The sequence below is a fragment of the Tachypleus tridentatus genome, chromosome 13, assembly GCF_004210375.1.
Source record: "Tachypleus tridentatus isolate NWPU-2018 chromosome 13, ASM421037v1, whole genome shotgun sequence".
NCBI lineage: Eukaryota > Metazoa > Arthropoda > Merostomata > Xiphosura > Limulidae > Tachypleus > Tachypleus tridentatus.
Window position 1 is genome coordinate 97,133,287 of NC_134837.1, and position 21,047 is coordinate 97,154,333.

At 33.4% G+C, this 21,047-nt stretch overlaps 1 protein-coding gene across 30 annotated transcripts in view; it reads left to right on the forward strand.

Moving 5' to 3' along the window:
• The window catches only part of LOC143240044 (uncharacterized), a 197,335-nt gene that overhangs the window by 170,620 nt on the left and 5,668 nt on the right, over positions 1-21,047 (forward strand). For 27 of the 30 annotated variants that reach the window (XM_076481841.1, XM_076481854.1, XM_076481832.1 and 24 more), the window contains 4 exons: positions 8,426-8,661; positions 12,359-12,625; positions 15,893-18,037; positions 19,589-19,778. In XM_076481841.1, the coding sequence (XP_076337956.1) occupies positions 8,426-8,661; positions 12,359-12,625; positions 15,893-18,037; positions 19,589-19,778 (2,838 nt within the window). The remainder of the gene's footprint in view (positions 1-8,425; positions 8,662-12,358; positions 12,626-15,892; positions 18,038-19,588; positions 19,779-21,047) is intronic. The other 3 variants (XM_076481838.1, XM_076481863.1, XM_076481864.1) reach the window with 1 other exon arrangement.

Here is a 21,047-nt window from a genome sequence, read left to right on the forward strand (position 1 = left end):
TTTTTCGAAGAGAGTAACAAATGCATTATTTTTGGTGTACGTGTCTTCCCACCGCTATATTATGACAAAACCATTCCTTCTTAGTTAGAAATGTTTACTTACATATTAAGTCGGATTGCTCAAGCTACGTCTCTGTTTCCTAGATGATTATTATTATTTTAATAACTAACAATAAAAACAAAATAAACAGATAATTCCTAATTACCTGTTGGTGAGATATTATTGCTATGACTTATTAAACAAGTTAAAGTGAACAGTCGAACCACTGCGAAACAAATTAGTTTTGTATACAGTCGAACGTTTCACGTAACTAAAATGTTCGCAGATAACAACTTGATTTGATTGTAGTGGTAAATAGCAATATGGAGTTCCGTGAATAGTTGTAACACCTGAACTTGGGATGCATAATACACTTATCACAGAGCTCATTACAGCAAGACTTCTTTTACATGTAAAGAAACGGTGTTACGGGTTATCAACTGATTTACTGAGATTGCTACTTATTTATGGCAATATTTTTAATTTATCGTTGAAATAAATGGTTCGCATGGAATAAAAGAGGAAAACTTGACAACAATGGCACTTTTTGTTATATAACAGCATCAGGATGTGACAGAAAAGAATAATTTCACACTCTTGGTTCTTTGTATGAAGAATTTCTCATATACCCAGCAATGAGGTGTAAACTTGAAAAGAGCTGCAAATTTCTTTAAAGTTTCCCCGAGAACGTCGGTAACACACTCATCTATCAACTGAAAAAAAAACAAACACAAGGAACATGAAGATAGTATAGAAATTAGCATCGATTTGAAGTACCAATCACAAATTTATGAAATGGGGAACCCATGATGGGGAAAAAGTCCTAACGAGGTGTAAGAAATTGTGCTGCAGAATTATCATGTTCTGCTAGGATTTATCAGCATGAGATGATAAAAGGATAGAAAAAAAAAGGAACAAATGTGAACACAGGTTTTAAGAAGTACAATAATTATTTCAAGCGATTCATTGCAGTGAATGAGTTTTTGATTCCTGACTTTTCTCTTTTCAAATAAAATTCTGATTATCTGTCTATTCGTTTGCAAGTCGATTGCTCATCTGTTTATCAATGCATCTCCCCCATTTAAAATACTCTTATATTAGAAATTACCAAACTTTAATTAACTAATTATTTATTGTAACAAATAATGATATCGGCAGCAAAAACATTGGTTACTATGTTACAATGAAAATTTTTTTAGAAGCTGTAATAAATATTTTGTTGTTACAGATTAATATTTAAGCATCTTTGTAGCAACCTACAAAATAAGATATGAAAGTTATGGTATATACTGAATAAAAAACGTCATTAGTTGAGACACTGGCCTTTGTTTCTAAATATGTTGTTGTCGAGTGAGTTCCAAACAATATTCACAATATATATATATATATATATATATACATCCCAACACGATTGACTCAGTGTTAATTTTAATAATTATTTGTGTGTGTGTGTTTGTATATAAGGCGTAAGACATGGTTGCATTTTTAGAAACCGCAGTTAGATAAATTGTTGAACTGTGTACACACGTGTATATATATATATATATATATCAAAGAATGGTGACAAGTTTGATAACATCCTTAAACATGTACACGTGTAAGCACCTTTAAAAGTCCTTTCTTTTGTTAAGAAGCGTGAGAGCATCCCGTTCAACAGAACTAGGTTTATATTTGTAGTGTCTTTTGTTTTTTATTCTGTGCATTATCTACAAATAATATTTGTATAATAAGGCGCAGAATCTCAGAAAACAGGTATCTGCAAATGTTATATTGTGATATTTGAATGATGCATAACAAACTTACAATCGATTTTGTTTTTGAATTTCGCACAAAGCTTTTCGAGTGCTATCTGTGCTAGCCGTCCCTAATTTAGCAGTGAAAGACTAGAGGGAAGGCAGATAGTCATCACCACCCACTGCCAACTCTTGGGCTATTTATTCTTTTACCAACGAATAGTGGGATTGACCCTCACATTATAACGCCTAACATTATTAATTATAAGGGCGAGCATGTTTGGCGCGACAGGGATGCGAACCCCAGATTACGAGTCGCACGCCTTATAAACGAACAGTTCACGAATTTTCTTTTGCTTGTCACAATTAGTGAAGAAAGCACCAATATGTTCCGAACCAGTGTACCCTGTACAACTCATTTCTCAAAGGAGTAACTGGAATTGTCTAAACACGCATATAAATTATGTTTTAATCTGTTTGGTAATATGGATTATACAAAACTTAAAAAATAATTATAAAGCGTTTAAAATTCCATTGCAAGTTTTTTCGTTCGATGTCTTAGGAAATAAAACATTTCTCAATATTCAGGAGATAAAGAAACTATGAAAGAGTTACTATGGTATCGTAACAGTGATTTTACTAGGTTAAAATTATAACTGTTATCATTTTGGATGCGTTTTCTTCTCTGAAAAATTCAATAGACAGATAGATAACTAAAGTATCTTGAGGCGGTGCTAAATCGACTGTAAATTTTATGTAAATTATACCACACAGAGGTTCTGCACATTCCTCTATCGCTAAAACAGCGTTCGTTTTATTCAGTTTGCTAAGTGATGTCTAAATTCTGATATGTTCTACATATCGATTACCAGAACCGTTAGCAGGATCCAGAAAAACATGGGTGGCTTCTGGATAGTTATCTTGTCTCCAGCTTGAAGGTTGGAGCCAAGATTCCCGAGCTAAAAAACTTGCCTACCGGCGACCCTTGACAGGTAGATGATTTATCACGGTGAGCGAGCTGGCGACACGACGGCCACAATTGGTATTACTCTGGGGCTGCTGCATTGAGAAAGAGATGACTCCTAAAGGGCGAGCAAAGCTGGGTACAGAAATGCCATCATTAGTAGATTTTGTAACACGAAGAAAAACCAGATCGGTAAAAAGAAAACAAGATAAAGAAAAGAATATTCTTGATTGTATATGTAACAAACATGAACAAAAGTCAGAGTGTGGAGAATTCATAAGAGCTTCTCTGTGCCCTAAAGAACACGCAGCTCGCATTTCTATGTCTTCGTTTCCAGGGGCGTAGATTTTTTACACCCGATGGGGGGGATGATTTTCGCAACCACTTATGTGGACTGTTCAATTTGCAAATTGGTAATCTCTAATTACGTGAACCTGAAAGCTGTAAACATGCAGTCACAGAGTAATCTTGTTGCTACGATACTTGCATATATACATAGGCCTACTGACTGATACTTACGAACTATCGCTTAGATCGAAAAGCTTAGAAGCTCGCCTATATTAAAGATGTACATTTCGGCTACTACAAAAGCCTACATCTAAGCGTAAGTATGTAATTCGATTGGTAAGAACACGAGAATCACAAGAACAAACAAACAATTTGTAAGCCTGTGATGCAATAAAACAATTCAACAGACCAAACTGTAGGGGGGGATAATTGTATGCACCATACCCCCACCTAAAATGAAGGGGGATGTATCCCCCATCCCCCCAGGATCTACACCCCTGTTCGTTTCCAAAACATTTTAACACTGGGATTGTAGTTGCTTTTCTTTTAGCAATTTTGCTTTAAAACTATTTAGCTATGTCACACTCAAAACCTTGAAAACCAACTATTATTTTCTCAGTATGACAAGTTTTCTTCTATGGCTGTCGCTTTTAGCAGTATTAGCTTTTTGTTGAACTTTGCGTTTTCTCAAGTTCAGACTTTTCAGACATTAGAAAGTAGCTCAACACGCACGTAGGCACATTTACAATTCTTTTACTAAATTATTATAATTACGAAAAAAGTTTCATTCTTCTTTCTGTAATACGTTCTGGCCTAGGTTTCATTGTGTTGTTTCCACAGGTATGGAACCATTATAAATGTTAAAATGCCAACTCTAGAGGATAAGTTTCATTTCATCATTCCTATGAACTACTTTCAGTATCACGTTTTTACTTCATCGTGGTTTTCACTTTCATTAGAAGCAATAAATTTCTCATGATTGGTAGTAGACAAAGAAATATAACTTGGGATATAGTGTTGAGAACACAAGTATGTTCCTATTTTTGAAATTAGGATGTTATTTCATACATGAGGTTGTTTTTACGGTTGAACGATGTTTTCTTTATATCCAAGCTGTTTGAAATAATATATGTGTATGTGTGTGTGCTTCAACCAGAATAAAAAGCCAACATCACACATTATAGAATATTCATATAGAACTTGAGCATCAACTTTAGAAGCAAAACTGAAGAGTTGTATGGATGTAATAACTATTAGATCGACATCTACACCTGTAGGACGAAGTTAGAAATTAGAATTACATAATTAGGGATAAATATTGCCGCTCATGCCTGTAATAGCTCACTTTACTTTTCCATCTTTTTTCTAGTCCTTTCTTTTCTTTGTCTTTCGACTCCGTTTTCAGTTTTCCTTTTTCAGCTGACTATATCACTGTTTAGTTATGGTATTGTAATGCTTTGAACAATTTCTATTCCTTAGAAAACTGCAGGTTCTTGGCGCAATACGACATTAAAAGTCGGCAGGCTTTCTTCCAGGCTTGTCGCTATTCGGCATGGTTGAGCTTTTTGATGAGGTTCACGTGACTTGCATAGTCACTTGCGACATTTCAAACGACACTGGTTGTTTTTCAGCAACTATCCGGGGAGGGACAATTTTTCTTGTTGTTCCATTTCAATGAGTTTTCTGACACTGTAAGCAGACTTATCTTCCTTCGTATTTTACTTCAATTCATCAAAAGAAGCAGTGAGTTACATTAACTCATTAACATTCTTGTATTTTGCAGTAAATCATCACGGAACCAAGAGTAGTTTGGTTATTAATTTACGCCTTTAAGATATGAATAACTACAGTGAAATATGTATTACAATTGTATAATGTTAAAATTGAGATGTGAATAATTTTTACAATACTAATTGGTACGTGTACGTTTTTTGTGCTGTGGCAAATGTTGGCCATTTTAAACCTGTAGTTCTAAAGAAAATGATCTTGAGCTAACTGAGCTGTTTGCGGAGTTTGTGTTACCTATAATTAAAATGTACAAATATCAAAACAATTATGATTTTAACTGAAGACATTTTGAACAATCTGATTCATTTAATAACGTGAATAATCTCCTATTATTGAACCCAGTGAAGCTATGTTTATATAGGATTCCAAGAACATTTATCATTTGTGCCACAAATTTAGTCTTTTGAATTATTGAGCGGACAACTTGTCCAATATACTAAAAATAAATGTAAAGGCCAATGGATAATTTGTTCAATATATTAAAATTAAATATGGAGTCCACTGACAACTTGTTCAATATACTAAAAATAAATATGGAATCCATTTGACAACTGGTTCAATGTACTAAAATTAAATATGAAGTCCAGTGTACAATTTGTTCAATATACTAAAAATGAATATGAAGTCCAATTTATCATTCAATTCACCCACCACTGGACTATGTTTGCATGTCAGTTCTTGATATAAGCAATATTTCTATGCGTTTACTCACGTATGTGTAAATAATTTGAAGACTTCTCTCAAACAGTATAAATACATGTGTACAGATTGTACAGTTCAAGGTAGGGAATCTTTCTTCTTCTCCTTACTCTGTGAGTCAGAGTTAAGTCTATCAACTTAAAAAGAAAATATCTGAGGTTCGATTCCTTATGGTGGACAGAATGGTGCATCTTTTCACTAATAAAACAGTATTTTAATGCGTAACTGTTCCGGTGTAAAGTGTATTGAACTGACACTTTAAACTATTAATTCGTTTTTATATTTTCATATTTTACTTTCGGTTGTAAATGACAAAGTTTATTTTGACACTTTCCGTGGGTAAACTCAGAATTATCTGCCAAGGAAATTGATTATATTAGCATAAACTATCTAATCACTTTACTTTATTAAAGAAATATAATTTTTCTTTTAGTGTTTAGTGTGTGCTTAGATTTCAAATACATATTCTTGATTATTTCTAGTTTCAGATATCCAGTTTTCCTTCTGGGTTTAATCTGTCTTCATGGAGAGATTATATGATCTGTTGTCTTGTTATTTTGGCTGAGGAAAAAGGTATGGATTAAATCAAATACCATTCTGGTCAACATGGTGAACACAAGATCATATCTGTTTCATACAATTACTCATCCTGGTTACAGGGAAGCCATTGTAATTGGAAGCGAGAAACTTTCGAGTTTATTCTTCATCTACATATATTCTTCTTCTTTCATGCTTAGCACAGAATGAATGACATCCTATTTAGAAGGCTCTATCCTGGCCGCCGAGAGCGTGCATCCGAAGTCTTATCAGTTCCGGGCTATCGCAGGGATAGTTGTCGTGTCTTAACCGTCACAGTCATAAACGGCCGTCGAGAATGGCGCTGTTAGGTCTTATCTTTTGGCTGGGGAGAAGCACAGGTGCTCTCCTATTAACATGCTAATCAGATCTGTTCCAGGCGTCCTTTGTGATCGAGTTGATGCCAGTATTGGTGGACGACTTCACGCATGCTAAGATTTCGTGATGTTTTTTTTATTTTTTACCTGAACTACTCGTTTGTCGCTTGTAGACTTCTTCTTCAAGCAACTTCCCACTCTTAGCGGTTGTGTAGTGGAGTCTTCATATAACATACAAACAAGTTTTTGTTGTTGTAAATCTTCATCGCTTTAGGAGCATGCAGAAAGATTTGAAATGAGGAAAACTTTCCAATATCCAAGTGCCAAATATATTGATATTTATGTTCACGTTTATCTCGAAGTGACAAAATGAAAATTTAGGAATTTCAAATACTGTAACTTAAATCACTTTTCCCACAAAATGTTTTTTTATTTTTTCTATTTGCGATTAATACTCGAATATTTTTCTACTGATAAAAATTTTAATGCCAAATGCATTGTAACGCATGAAAATATAGAGAAGTTCAGTGTTACGAAAGCAGTGTTTTTTTCCGGTTGATGTATTTAAAATCTGCATATTGAGATAGAGATGGAATGAAAACACCTAGGGTTAAATCACTTGTAGCTTGCGTTCTGAGTAAATAGAATTTGAATAACGTACTTGTCGAGTTAAAAAAAATTAAATATTTTACTTAAATAAAATAATATAAAATGAGCATTGGCAATTGCAATAGTTTTCTGTATCTTACGATAAACGCCCACCGCTAGTACAGCGGTATGTCTACGAATTTACAACGCTAAAATCAGAGGTTCGATTCCCCTTGATGGGCTCAGCAGATAACCTGATGTGGCTTTGCTATAAGAAAAACACACACACAACACACTCTTACGTAAAACAGTGAACTTAACTAATCATAATATTGTGGTCTCCTGTCAGACGTTTGTCTGACCCTTTGTCTTGCGATGTTATGTTTTTTTGCTAGAAGTTTAAGTTATAGTAATGTAAATTTACACCCTTGGATATGTTGAAATTTTAAATAGTTATCTCATCCATAAGCCCCCAAGTGTCACAGCGGCATGTCTGTGGACTCACAACACTAGAAACTGGATTTCTATACTCCTGGTGGGTAGAGTACAGTTAGCTCATTAAGTAGCTGTGTTTAACTTCAAAGCCGTTATCCATAAAATTCACAATGAAAAAAATGTTTTTAGTTTGTTGACTTGTTTTCATTTTATTTTTTATTTTCTTCAATGTTATGAATGTGTTTAGAGTTGTCATCAAATACATATGTGCTGACATTTTCGAATGATACACATACACTAATTCAAGCACTATATTTAGTCAGCTTTAAACAAGGAATGATACGCAGGACTGTTAGAATTCTATATATTATCCATCACGACTGATTCTTTCTCGTCGTCTAACTTGGCATGATGCAGATAAAGATGTTATCGGATACACACGTCAGGGTTAGCCTGACGGATGGACGTGACAAATTTCTCATTTGCTACTGATAACTGGAATTGGATTCACGCACGACAAGAATAGAAGTCGTTACTCTAATCGGATGTCAACTTTGCACACACAGTACTACTGTGACTCATTTACCTGGTGTTCTGTAGTTGTGATGGCTCGAACTCAAACGGAACAACTAAACTAAAGCTAATAAAAATCGATGCAGATTGCCGCAAAAGTGATTTAAATTAGAACTGTTTATTTGTAATAGTTTACTTTCGTTTATCGGGTGACTTGTAACAGATATTTGTTTCATTTGATTCCCCTCGTTCCTTTAGTCAGAAAAGTAAGAAAACCAAAACTTAAGCTTTTATTTGTGCATGTTAGTATTAGAGGATTTAAAGTAATTGAAGCGCGTGATCATATTATTTTAAAACTAAAAACTGGTTGGCATGGACGTTAATATATTATTTTTATGCATAATGTTGATTTTTCCATTAATATTTAAATGATGTATTTTTATGTCATATTTGCATCTGATTATATCTTTTATTTTCGCAAACAGGTGCTTCCAAAGTAGTGACTGATTATACAGTGAGTTGTACTAATTGTGAACAAAGCTACACAGGACAGAATGCTCTGTATGCTCTCAGAGACCATCTAAGAGACGTACATCCTAATGTAGGTAGCGCCAATGGAAAAGAGGATGATCACAAACACTTTTGTACCAAATGCAAAATCTCATTCTCTGATCCGAAACACCTCGAAAAACATGAACTAATTCATTGTGCTGCCAGTCAGGTATGTTTTGTAATTACTAATTTTTGTAAATATTATTATTTATAACTTGATGATATCTTGTTATGCAAGTCCCCATAAATTCCCATTTATTAAATAAGCTAATGAAATTAACATTGAACAAATCAAATTATTGATACTATACATATGTATGTATACGTATAAAATATTTTAAATTACACTAATTTTAACAAAATGTAAAATTCTAATGTTGTTACAGAATTAAGTATTATACTCTGTTGACTTCGTGATAGAATTTCACAAATACAGTACTGTGTAAAAGTGCCAGGACAAGATAATATTTTGCCATTCTTTTCATTTTATGGTGCTAATTCTTCCATGCCATTGCAGAATGTAAATTTCAACACTATGGTAATGCTCCACTGATTTCTGTTGACAACTGAATGTGTCAGGGTGATAATATTATCATTCTTTAGAATTCCCACATATTTGTATCAAGGACATCTCGTAAGGGTTGTGCTTGAATGAGCATACTGAAAAATTTAGGGTCTGAAATAACTGTTATGGTAGTTCATGTAGTGTCTTTATATGGAAAAATGCTAGCATATAATACCGGTATATATTAGAAAAAATCAATTTAATAACATTCCACGAATAAATCTGGATAAAAACAGTGTTTAACACTATATATAAAGCTTTGTTATCATGTCACGGCTCCAAGATGGTAGAGAATTGTTAGTATAGCATAAAAGCTTTTCGTGATGCTGGTTGGACTCTCTGACAAGTCACTGCAGACTTGAAACGCTCCCCAGATACTGTTAATTACACCCTGGAGTGTGAGATCGAGACAGGTAAATTTGAAAATAGGAAGGAAAGAGGTAAAACACCTAAACTCAATGATACTGATGTTAAGTATATTTGTTTATTCAACCTTTGGGAGAGAAGGAAGACTGCCGCTGATCTCTCTCATGAAATAATTATGTTCCAAATGAGAAAAAAGTGTCCAGGTATACGGTATCAAGAAGACTCAACTAAAATTGAATATTTGGTTGTGTAGCAGTTAAAAACCTTTACTCTGATCTACAAATATTGTCAAGAGATTGAAATTTGCTAAAAAGTACAAAAGGTGGACTCTTTATTGGAAAAGGGTGTTATGAACAGATGAGTACAAACTTGAAATATTTGGTTTAAAGAATAGGTTGTATTTCTGGCGAAAGAAGGATGAAAAATACTAACGTCGATGCATTGAACCTTCCATGAAACATGAGGAAAGCGGTGTGATGGTTTTAGGGTCTTTTCATGCTTAGGCAATAGGAGATATTTAAAAAATATGTGGAATAATGAACAATCAGATACTCATCTATCATGGTACACTCAGTGGTTTGCATATTATTGGTAAAATATTCTACTACCAAAAATATAATGACCCCTAACACTCATCCAACATATATAGAAATTACAGCGAAGGAAGAAGCTGCTGGAGTTATCCAAATAATGCAAAGGGCCCTGCAAAGACCTAATCTCAATCTAGTTGAGAAGATCTGGAACTTACTAGATCAAAAGCTTGACAAATCAAAATTTACTTCCATTGAAACTTTATAGAGATAGAGGTGTATTAAAGACATTGGAGCAAAATTTCAAAGGACATTTTGATTAAATATGTTGCAACAACGTCTACAGTTGTTAAAGAAAAATGGTGACACACAAAATATTACCTATTTGCTGAACTCAAAAACTTCCAATGAGCTTCCGTTCTACTAAGTGTGAAGATTAATAAAATGTTGATGTTTCGCCTTTATCTTCCTTTGTTTTTTTATATTATTACATGGATAACTATCAAATTAAATTTTCTATTAAAGAAACAAGTGTTCGAGATTTAGCAGCATTATTAAATTTATTTGATCTTAAGGCTTAGAAAGTTTATATTTTGATGAAATGCCTGTTAAGCAGTTTCATTAAAGTAATTTGCAAGACCTTTAAGATAAGGCATTTAAAGTGCATTATAAGAGCTTTAAAAAGAAAAAGGACTGAGAGTTCACTTTTATTTGTAGCATTTCACTGAATCTGTCTGGCTTTCACTTAGAGCACAGTTGGATATGCAATTGGCCTCTCAAAATATTATTCGAGTTGCAAAAATTAGTGATATGGTTTTATTAATACAAAGCTAGACATGCGTGTTTTAAATTATTACTGAAACAAATAAATACAACAAAAAATAGACTTAAGATCCAGTCAGTTCAAACAATGTTTATTTACAAGAACGTTTTGACACCGTTTAGTATTACGTAGACACTGTTGTGGGACTGAAAACTGTTCATTTTTTTTAGAAGGTATGTAACAGCTCTTTCTGTAGGTAGTATGATGCCGCCGAAAAATAATCACTTAAGGGAAGGGCCAAAAACAACTCTTTCCGAGAGAAAGAATTCATACACTTATAATGATAAAGATATGTTGAAATTGAGGGGTTATAATTTTCAATATCGGTATATGCTTTGTTATAAATAATATAGTAAAGTAAATTAATATCTAACAACTTGAGTAACCAGAATGAGACATATCATAACTTCTACCCCGGCTGTGGTAAGCAAAGTGAGATTTTCTGCAGTACTTGAGAATCCGCCAGCACAAACCTATGGCAGAAGTCGTTTACGTGTGCAACAGTTCACAACACAATCAAGAAGGATTTACGTCTGGAAAAGAGACATATTCCTTTAAACATACCTTAAGTCGACTAAGAATAAACCAGTAATTCGTACTATTTCATACGAATACATATTAGCCAAGTCGCTAAGTGCAGCGCCATTGAATTTATTTGTGATTGCACAGTTGACTGAGCACTGGAAAATAATTATCCTCGTGGGCTAGATGAATTATGGAAAGCAGACAATGATGAGGATGTGTACTTTGGATATGACAAATATGATGATTTTCATTAACGTTGGTTTTTAGCTAAAAGCTACTCAATTCACTGTTTACGTTTTCTCCATTATGGGGAATCGATTCCTAGGTTTTAGCTTGTAAATCCAGATATTTATCGCCTACCCATTTGAAGATCACAAGATGATGCCTTTTGCAATGGAAATTATGATCCATGGTTGTCCAAAAGTTGCTCCCTCAGATACAGCGTGACCGGACATGGTAATATGTGCTATAAAGAAGTTATGAGGCCCCAAAATAAGCCTATATACAATTTTAAAATAATGTTCCCTACCATAAGTTCTTTCTTCTGTGTTGAATATTTTTATTCTTATGTTTGAGAAATCACACTTTATAGCTGTGTTTAGAACAAACAGGTACTAGTAGTTTCACTTCAGGTGTGTGATTCAACAAGTATATATATTAATAAGTAGTTCTATTTAATTTTTGTTGTTTTTTCTTAAGTATATATATATATAATGCTACTTCATGATCAGTTTTCATTTATTCAATTTTTCGAAAAGTACAATTTTACTTCTCTTTGCTTTCAACTCTAATAGATTTAATTCAAGCCACATAGACTAAGAGATAAGGTGTTTGAGCTTTACTATTAATACTGCCTACAAAACATCCAACTATTTCCTTTCGATCATTCTCTATGGATGGTTTGTCTGTCTATTCTTATACTTTTCATGTCTACCTAACAAAACAACCTTTTAAGCAAGAAGTAGTTAAACCCGTCCACTAACTCAGTTAACCCTAACGTCCCCTAAGTCATGCCAGGCCCTCTAGCCACTTTTCCCTCCTCCCCTTTCTTGTCTAGTCCTGCAAGATTTGCAATAAGAGCTTTGCCAACGTCTACCGTCTACAGCGGCACATGATCAGCCATGACGAGAGCGCGGTGCTTCGGAAGTTCAAATGTCCGGAATGCGGAAAGGCCTTCAAGTTTAAGCATCATCTGAAGGAACACATCCGGATTCACAGCGGAGAAAAGCCTTTCGCCTGTCCTAACTGCGACAAGAGATTCTCTCATTCTGGTTCTTACTCTTCTCACATGACAAGCAAGAAGTGCCTCGTTATGAACTTGAAGGTGAGATTTTTGAACTAGCTGTCCAAGATAAGCAAACCTAGACGAAATGATAAACCATAAAGTAAAACTGAAAATTCCAAACGGTTACAACCTTTACAATCGAATTATAAGTATGTACGTGGTACACTTTAAATACGTAAATGTAATATATATTTACCTACCCACTTTTCTAAGCTATCGTAAATCGAGCAGTATATCTTACTCTTCTAATAAGAATTATTAGAAAATGAACAATTCAATTATTTATAAAACATACTGCTATAATAAAACATATAAATAATAGCAGAAATAATTATTTATAGATAGTGGTCAAGTAAGCAAGATAAATGTTACAAGAGCAAGATAGCTAAATGTTATATAATCATCTCGATACCAATAAAACATTTTAGTTCTACTTGCTTTAAGTAGAACATAAGTAAAAACCAAAAGTATGTATAACATCTGACGAGAGTAACCTAACTAATAAGAATAACCAATTATTAGATCAATTACGTAAACTGCCAACTACATATTATCATTAATCTTCAAAATTCTATATTGTTCCGACTTTTTATATATTTCTTTCTTCAATTGCAGCCTTATCCATAAATTATAAATTTACATTTCTTTTGTTCTTATTGAAATCATACACATATTTAAAATAATGTCAGTAAATTCAACAGTTTCTGCAAATTTACTATTGTCATTACTAATTACTAGATCTGCATAAAACAAGGAAGATGTGCTATGTTATATGGGACCTATTCCTATTCTTCAATGTTTTACTGTACCACAAGCAGCACGAAAATATAACGGACTTATCGTAAACCCTCGCATCAGTGAAGAATACATCTGGAACTTCACCAATTCACAATTTCTATAATCGTATGACTTACTTTATGAACCTTTCACGGAACCCTTAAGGTACACAGTGTAAAACGACTCCACTTAAATTAGCACGTGTCGAGTAAACTTGATTATCTCTGTTTTTCGACAGCTGTTTTTCATGGGCCACTTTTAGTGTGAAATACAATTAATGACAAATAGTTTGTTTTTTTCAGATACCGCTCAGTTTTCCCCGGTTTACTCAATTATGTGTATTTTAAATAGTTTTTGTAATAAGTTTTTCCATTAATTTCTTGATAATTTTTTTCTCTGTGATTCAGTTTGTGTTTTATATCCTCACTTACTGATGCTGTTCTACCTCAATCAACTTTTTTATTAAAAAAGGAAAACACGAACGTCATTCCTTATGATGCTTTATCGCATACTTGAACACAGCATTTTAGCGACCTTTATTTAGTCCGCCTTGCTTAAAGTTATGTTAATTTATTCATTTTCTTTGTTTGGTTAATTCAAGATTTAAACGTTAGCTTTATAGTGCGCTCATGGCCCTAAAATGCTCATCGCTGTTTTTGCGGCAACTAGAGACGAACCATGAATTCTGGATGATGGAAAGTTAAGCAATGCGTTAACAATAGGTTTGAAGAATGAAGTTATGATGATGTTTTATTTTGACGAAGAAATATCTAACGCATTGTGGACATTTAAATAATGCTCTAACAGTAGTTTTAATAAATAGAGCAAATTTTCTTAATAACAATGTGCTCATTCTTTGTCTAATAATAGTAATTTTTATTTAAGACTTTATACGAGCACTACAGAAGATAACTATGTTTTTTATGTTGACTTAATAGTAATATTGCAGTACGATCTCTCTTCGCTACTGAAGAGCTAAACGATCTATCTGTAATCAACTTAACTTTTCTAAATAATTACGATGCACCAAATCCATTTCCAATATTAAATAAAACCCATCTGAAAAGCCGATAATGTAATTAGCAGCTTGGTTTTACAACTAATTTGTGGCCAATTACTTTCCATCAAATTATGCTTCAACTCATTAATTACTTACCCAAATGGATTTCACTACAAGGATTTTTTGAAAATAAACTATAAACGTATTTTCACTTTTTACTTCCACTCTCAAGTTCATACTAATAGTTCCAAATTTCTGTTTTTAAAGACTTTAAGGGATTACTCCTAGATTTGAACAGTTGTTGCAGAGTATAGTTTGAGCATTTCTCATATTTTGAAAATTCCTAACATATGAGCTACTTTAACCCATTTCAAACTATTATGTAATTATTTTCTACAGAGACAACAGAAATATCATAGTTTAGCTTTCTTATTGCCTTAACAATAGCTGTATAATGCTTGTAGTTGATAAGTGTTCAGGGTTTTCTTACGTCTTCTCAGAAGATTTATACAACGAAACTTTAGTTTTTGTTTTGCAAGAATTTCTCATACCATGAAGGAGAGCAATTGTTTCACATGTCACGTTCACAACTAATTGTACCAATGTTAGTCACTAATAATGTGCCGTGGGACACCAGTCAAATCATAGTCTAACTAGTTGTTTTCCGGTAGCAGCGACACAGCTGCTTAATATCTATCATTGTTAATTCTGAAATATTTACTCCTGCTGTTATCCAAATACAAATGAATAGCATTTTATTAATTTATAGAATGTTACTTTTTAGGCAGCGTATTCATGATGAAACTAAGCTGAACGGACAACCACTGCCTATTATAGAAACACCAGTGTAAAGTATGACGATTCGAAGGTACGGACATGAAAGGCAGAGAATTTTCGGAACGTTTTCCTCTACACTTATATTTTTACAACAGGCGGTTGCTGTCCATTCATCTAAGTTTAATCAGTAACATTTAAGCCCATCGAGGTTTTAATTTACTTTTGGATTTGGTCAGTGTTTCGTAAAGTTGGTCTGTTGATTAATCTGTCTCTTTATAAAGTTGAAACCTGATAAGTGTTTCATGTTTAAACAGATGATATCTACAATGCACTCAAACTCAAAAACAAAACACTGCCTAAGATTCCCTTTCTGGGACAATTATTCGTTATAAATATAACTAGATTTTGTACATGTATAATATATCTCAATCTCTAGTCACTGTTGGATCTCAAGGTAAGTACAATTTCATAAAATTATGTAAGACACTTGTAACCTACTGAGAACTTATAAGACGGGTACTTCAGTAAGAAAAAAAGAAATTCGAGATTTTAGTTTAAAGCAGGGATCTAAACATATTTGGCAAGCATAATATTTTAATTTATTTAAAACGTAAGGATTTGTTATCTTATGATTAATGACGTACTCAAATTTAATCTTATTATTTAACATTGATTTAATTAAATAAAATATGAAGTCCACATTGATAACATTTTGAAACGATTTAACATGGATTTTAAATGTTTCTTCACAGGTTCGCAAAATGGATAGCAAATCCTCGCGCAACAGAGGAACTAGCCAGAATAATGTTTTCCGCCCAATCATTCCAAAACATGGAGTTAACAATGAAAGTATGTTTCTCACTTCTGATGGTTATCTGCGAACTCATGATTGCCCCACTTCTATAGTTTCATCACCGTATCATAAACATCAACCAGGTCACCATCAACATACAGTAGAACCTTATCGTTCTGGTTTTCCTTTTCATCCACTTTTGGCCAGCCACTTTCAGACCTCTGGTATGTCTCCACAATATGTTTCTTTACCTGGCTTTGCAGACATGACACATCTGTTCCAATCTAGAATGTCCTCATCCCAAACGCTAGAAGATCGTGAATCTTCAAGAAATGCCTCTCTTCTGTCACTGAGGAAACACTCTTCTTTAACACTTTCTTTGCCATCTGGACCGTCCAATTCAAGAGTTGAAGTTTCAAGTTCTCAGTTCATAGCTGGGGATGAAAAAACCGAACCCTCTATGTATTTCTCAGTTGCAAACCATCCACCGAAAAGAGACTTGAATGCTGTGAAAAAGATACTTGAAATCGTTGATGCGACTGTGTCTAAGCAACACCGAGTTTCTGAAAATAGTATTGGGCAAAATGATATTCTTCCAGAACTTCTAAATGCATCTCCTTGTTCCTGTCCATTAGTGATTCCGGAAAACACTGCTGATTACAAACAACTTACAAAATATAATAGAAATACTGACGATAAAGAAATTAGTACCAGCCAGCCGCAAAGGTTACAGTGTCAATATTGTAATAAGAACTTCGATAATGACAGCACTCTTCATCAGCACGAAAGGTACACGTGTTGGAAAAATACTGAATTCCAACTACCTCGAAATAAATATCATGATGTTCAAGTTACTCATAATGCGAAAGCAAGAGAAGAGCCAAAATCCCAAAACGTCTGTTTGAAAAAACCCAAAACTGATTCATCGCATTTTTTAATGGAAAATGAAGAAGAGCTATGCTTAAATTCTGCTGAAAATGAAGAAGTAATGATTAATAGACATCGTGTCCTTGTAAGATCCTTATTAAATGATGAAAACATTTCTGTAGTAAAGGAATATTTTAAGCAGAATCCTAAACCAACTAGATCTGAAATCACGAAACTGGCAAGAGAACTAGGATGCAATTCACTGGATGTGCACTCTTGGTTTCAGAATGCTAAAACACTAGAATGCCATTCCAGTCCTTTCCATTGTGTGTCACCATGCTCTTCTCCTAAAGGAAAAAATATTTATACATATGAACCTTTGAAAAATAACTCACAACATCCTATAAATGTTCCAGAGTACAAGCCACAGAATTTTCTTAACCCTTTATCTTCTCCACATTATAACGGAATCATTCCAGACAGCAACCAGAACCATATTCATCCACAGTTTTCTTCAGTGTTATATTCCACATTACCTCCCACATCCAAAGAAAGATATGGTATACATGGACCACCCGGAAGTGTTGAAGCTGAGAAACCCCTAGATTTGTCTGTAAAGCGAACAATTGCCCTTCCTGATTGTGAGGTGCTCAATCTCAGTCAAAGGTCATCACGAAGGTCAACTCCTCAGCATGAAAGCAATAATTCATATAGTGAGCAAGTTTTAAATGATGACGGTTCAGAGTCTGAGAGCTTTAAAGATTGTTGGGAAAAACAACAAAGAAAATCTTCTTCCAAATCCATTGAACAGATATTAGAAAACTCTTCCGTTACCAAATACCAAACTGCAAGAGTTTCCTCCCAGCCTGTTCGATATAATATTTCCTTAGAACTAATCTCAAATTCACCTAATGAATTGTATTCAACTGATGATTACTTGCGAACAAATGGACATCAACAGCGTCTCTCTAGAGAACTTATTTTAACATCGTCCATTAGTACTCCGCAAGCGTTTTCCCAACCTCTTGCTTCGTTTCCATCAAATGTTGGAGAAATCTCAGTTAAACCAATCACCTCTTCAAACACAGCCTGTAGGGAAGGTACTTACAGTCCAACAACTCTTAATATTCACGTGGATGACAAGACAGTTTCTCCTCTTGATGATATAAACACACAACTTAGTTCTGATGAAGGAAATCTAAAACTTAGGATACCGAATAAAAACAGCTGGAAACAGGTGTGTGTCATTAGTTTTTTATTTTTATTTCATTTTCTTAATAATTAATTCTAAACGCTTTTACAACAGTTTGATATATATGGTGATATAGACCCTTCACTTAAGTGTAATTCCAGATTTCACTTTACGCTTTTGTTCAATTTGCAATACATCAAATACATCTAGAGGCTGATAAACGTTTGTAGGTTACCTAGTTTTGTACATAACTGAAGAAGAATAGTTTTACAGAAGGAAGGACCTAATGTTAATCCCACAATATTTCAATGAGTTTGTACGTATGACATATCTTTGTTCTTAAGAACAAAGTTATTCAGTGGTATACTTTTGTTATGCTAATAACGAGTGTCGAAACCTGGTTTTTAGCACCATAAGCCTTCAAAGTTAACACTGAGCCACTAGAGGGCCGTCCAAAGAGTTAGTCTTTCTTATGTGTAAACCGTCCTCTAACACTATTCTATCTATAAACATTTTTGGTCATATAGTATTTACTCAATAAAATATAATTTGAGATATTATGAAGGTTTTCTAATAATTACGATAAAACATTGAGCAAATATAATTATCATTTTGAAAATATAATTAACATTTTTCTGCTGTGCCTCCAAATTTTATTCTTCTGGTCGTAATACACATGCGTGTGACGTAAATGAAACTATGCTTTTCGTCATTGTAATGAATAACATAGGTTCATGATAATTCTAATAAAGCAAGTAACCTTTCTTTCACTCAGATTAATGAATTAACTCATTTCAGTCTTGTTCTTTTTAAAATGAGAAAGAATGGTAACAACATTTGAAGGTGGCATAATACTTAGAAAGGTTAATATGTGATGTCATCTTACAGAAATTTCTCAAGCATCAACGTTAGATTTTAGATCAAGCGCTAAAAGTAGTTTTGTTAAAAATCACGGGTATATTCTTTATTTATTAATGTGGGAAAAAATCTTTTTCTCCTGCTAAATTGTTGTCATTAGTGCAGATCCCAATGTGTGAATTTGAATATGAAAAAAATATCCACGTTTTAAATATAAACATGGATTTTTCAAGTATATTGTTTTATAAATCTCATTATTCCTAACATTGAAAATTGTGGCATATTGTAAACATGGATTAATTAATGAGTTAATATTTTTATTTTTATTACATTCAAAGCAAGTAATACACCAACCGCTATTGCCTTTCAGTTGTTGCTTTCACGTATTTCATAATTACAGTTAATTATAAAAATCATAGTTTTAAAAACTATGTTATAAATAAATATATAATATATGTGATTTTAATTAATGTGATTAATGCCTGCAGCACTGTGATTTGTTTCCTAGTAAAACCTTTCTGTGATATAGGATCCTGACCTGAGCTGCTGAATATTACTAAATAAACCCTTATATAAGTCGAATATTAATGACAGTTTAAAGAAATCTTGACATGTACAATACTAGAAACCTCAGATTGAATAGCAAAAAAAAACAACAAAAAAAAAACAATCAGCGACGACAACGAACTGTATATAATAATTAAAAGCTGTTGTTTTATTTTTTTTTAAATTCAATAGGTTGAAGGGGATGAAGTCCACAGCCCACCAGATGACAGCACTGGTTCAGGTGACGATCCAGAAGCCTTGAAAACTAAAAAAAGTAAAATAATGAAAGGAGACGGGGTGGATGATTTGTTTGGTTGTGATGAATGTGACAAAGTTTTCAACAAACAAAGTTCTTTAGTTCGACATAAATACGAACATTCCGGTAAGCTTTCACAATACAGTTCGTAACATAGAACAATATTTAATACTTTACATAAATTGCAATGAGTTTGGTAACATGTCAAAGAAGGTAGTACAAAGTGAAACGAGAAACATAAAAATAATAAATTTAGTATGTATACGTTTGTAAATATACACGCATAAGTAAATATGTCCGTAACAACTTTATTTATCGAAAAACATTCACAATACAGTTTTGAACATAGAACAATATTTTATGTCACACATAACTTGTAATACGTTATTTGGTAATATATGGGATTCTTGATTATTATTTTTACTTCAACATTGTCACGGTCCAGGAGGTTAAGACACTCGATTCGTAATCCAAGGGTCGCGGGTTCGAATACTCAATATGCTCGCTCTTTCAGCCGTAGGGGCGTCAAAACGTACGGTTTATCCCACTATTCAGTGGTTAAAATTTAGCCCAAAAGTTGGCAGTGGGTGGTAATGACTAGCTTCCTTTCCTCTAGTCTTACACTGCAAAATTAGGGACGACTGGCGCACATAGCCCTCGTGTAGCTTTGCGCGAAATTCAAAACAAACCAAAGAAATTTATTACTTATGCATTTCTAAATATACGCACAAAAGTAAACTAAAATTTTGCTACATTAGCTTTCACAGCCATAATAAGTTTGCTTGTAATTAAGAGAGTTTTAACATTGCTTCAAACAACGCTAAAATCAGAAGTTCGATTCCTCTCGGTGGGCTCAGCAGTAGCCCGATGTGGCTTTGGTATGAGGAAAAAACAAAACAAAACATTGATTCAAAAATAATTTTCCCTTATTTTAACTTTTTTTAAGTTTAAACTTCAGAGCCGATTGATCAAGTAGAAATTTAATGTATTTTACCAAGTCATAGGTTGAAGTACATTGACGTTTCAATGCATACATAAAAATTATATATATTTAATATATTCTTTATTCTAGCAATGATTTTTTTGTCGATCATACTTAATTATACAGGTTTACTTTTATTCTGAACTGTGCTTTTAACCCTTATGAATGGTATCTATTAAGCCTAAATGTAACTAGGGATAACTGATGATACAACAGTACTCTTTACGCTTATCTAACATTAATCAGTTAAAACAACATCATCATTGTAAGGTATCTTCTAAAACATGTGTATATGTATATATATATATATATATAGTAAAACCACGTTATTGTTGTATAAGTGCGTGACAATGTATATTCTAATGAGAGACGTGCACTTATATTAGGGAGTCACATTATAGGTTTTAAATCAT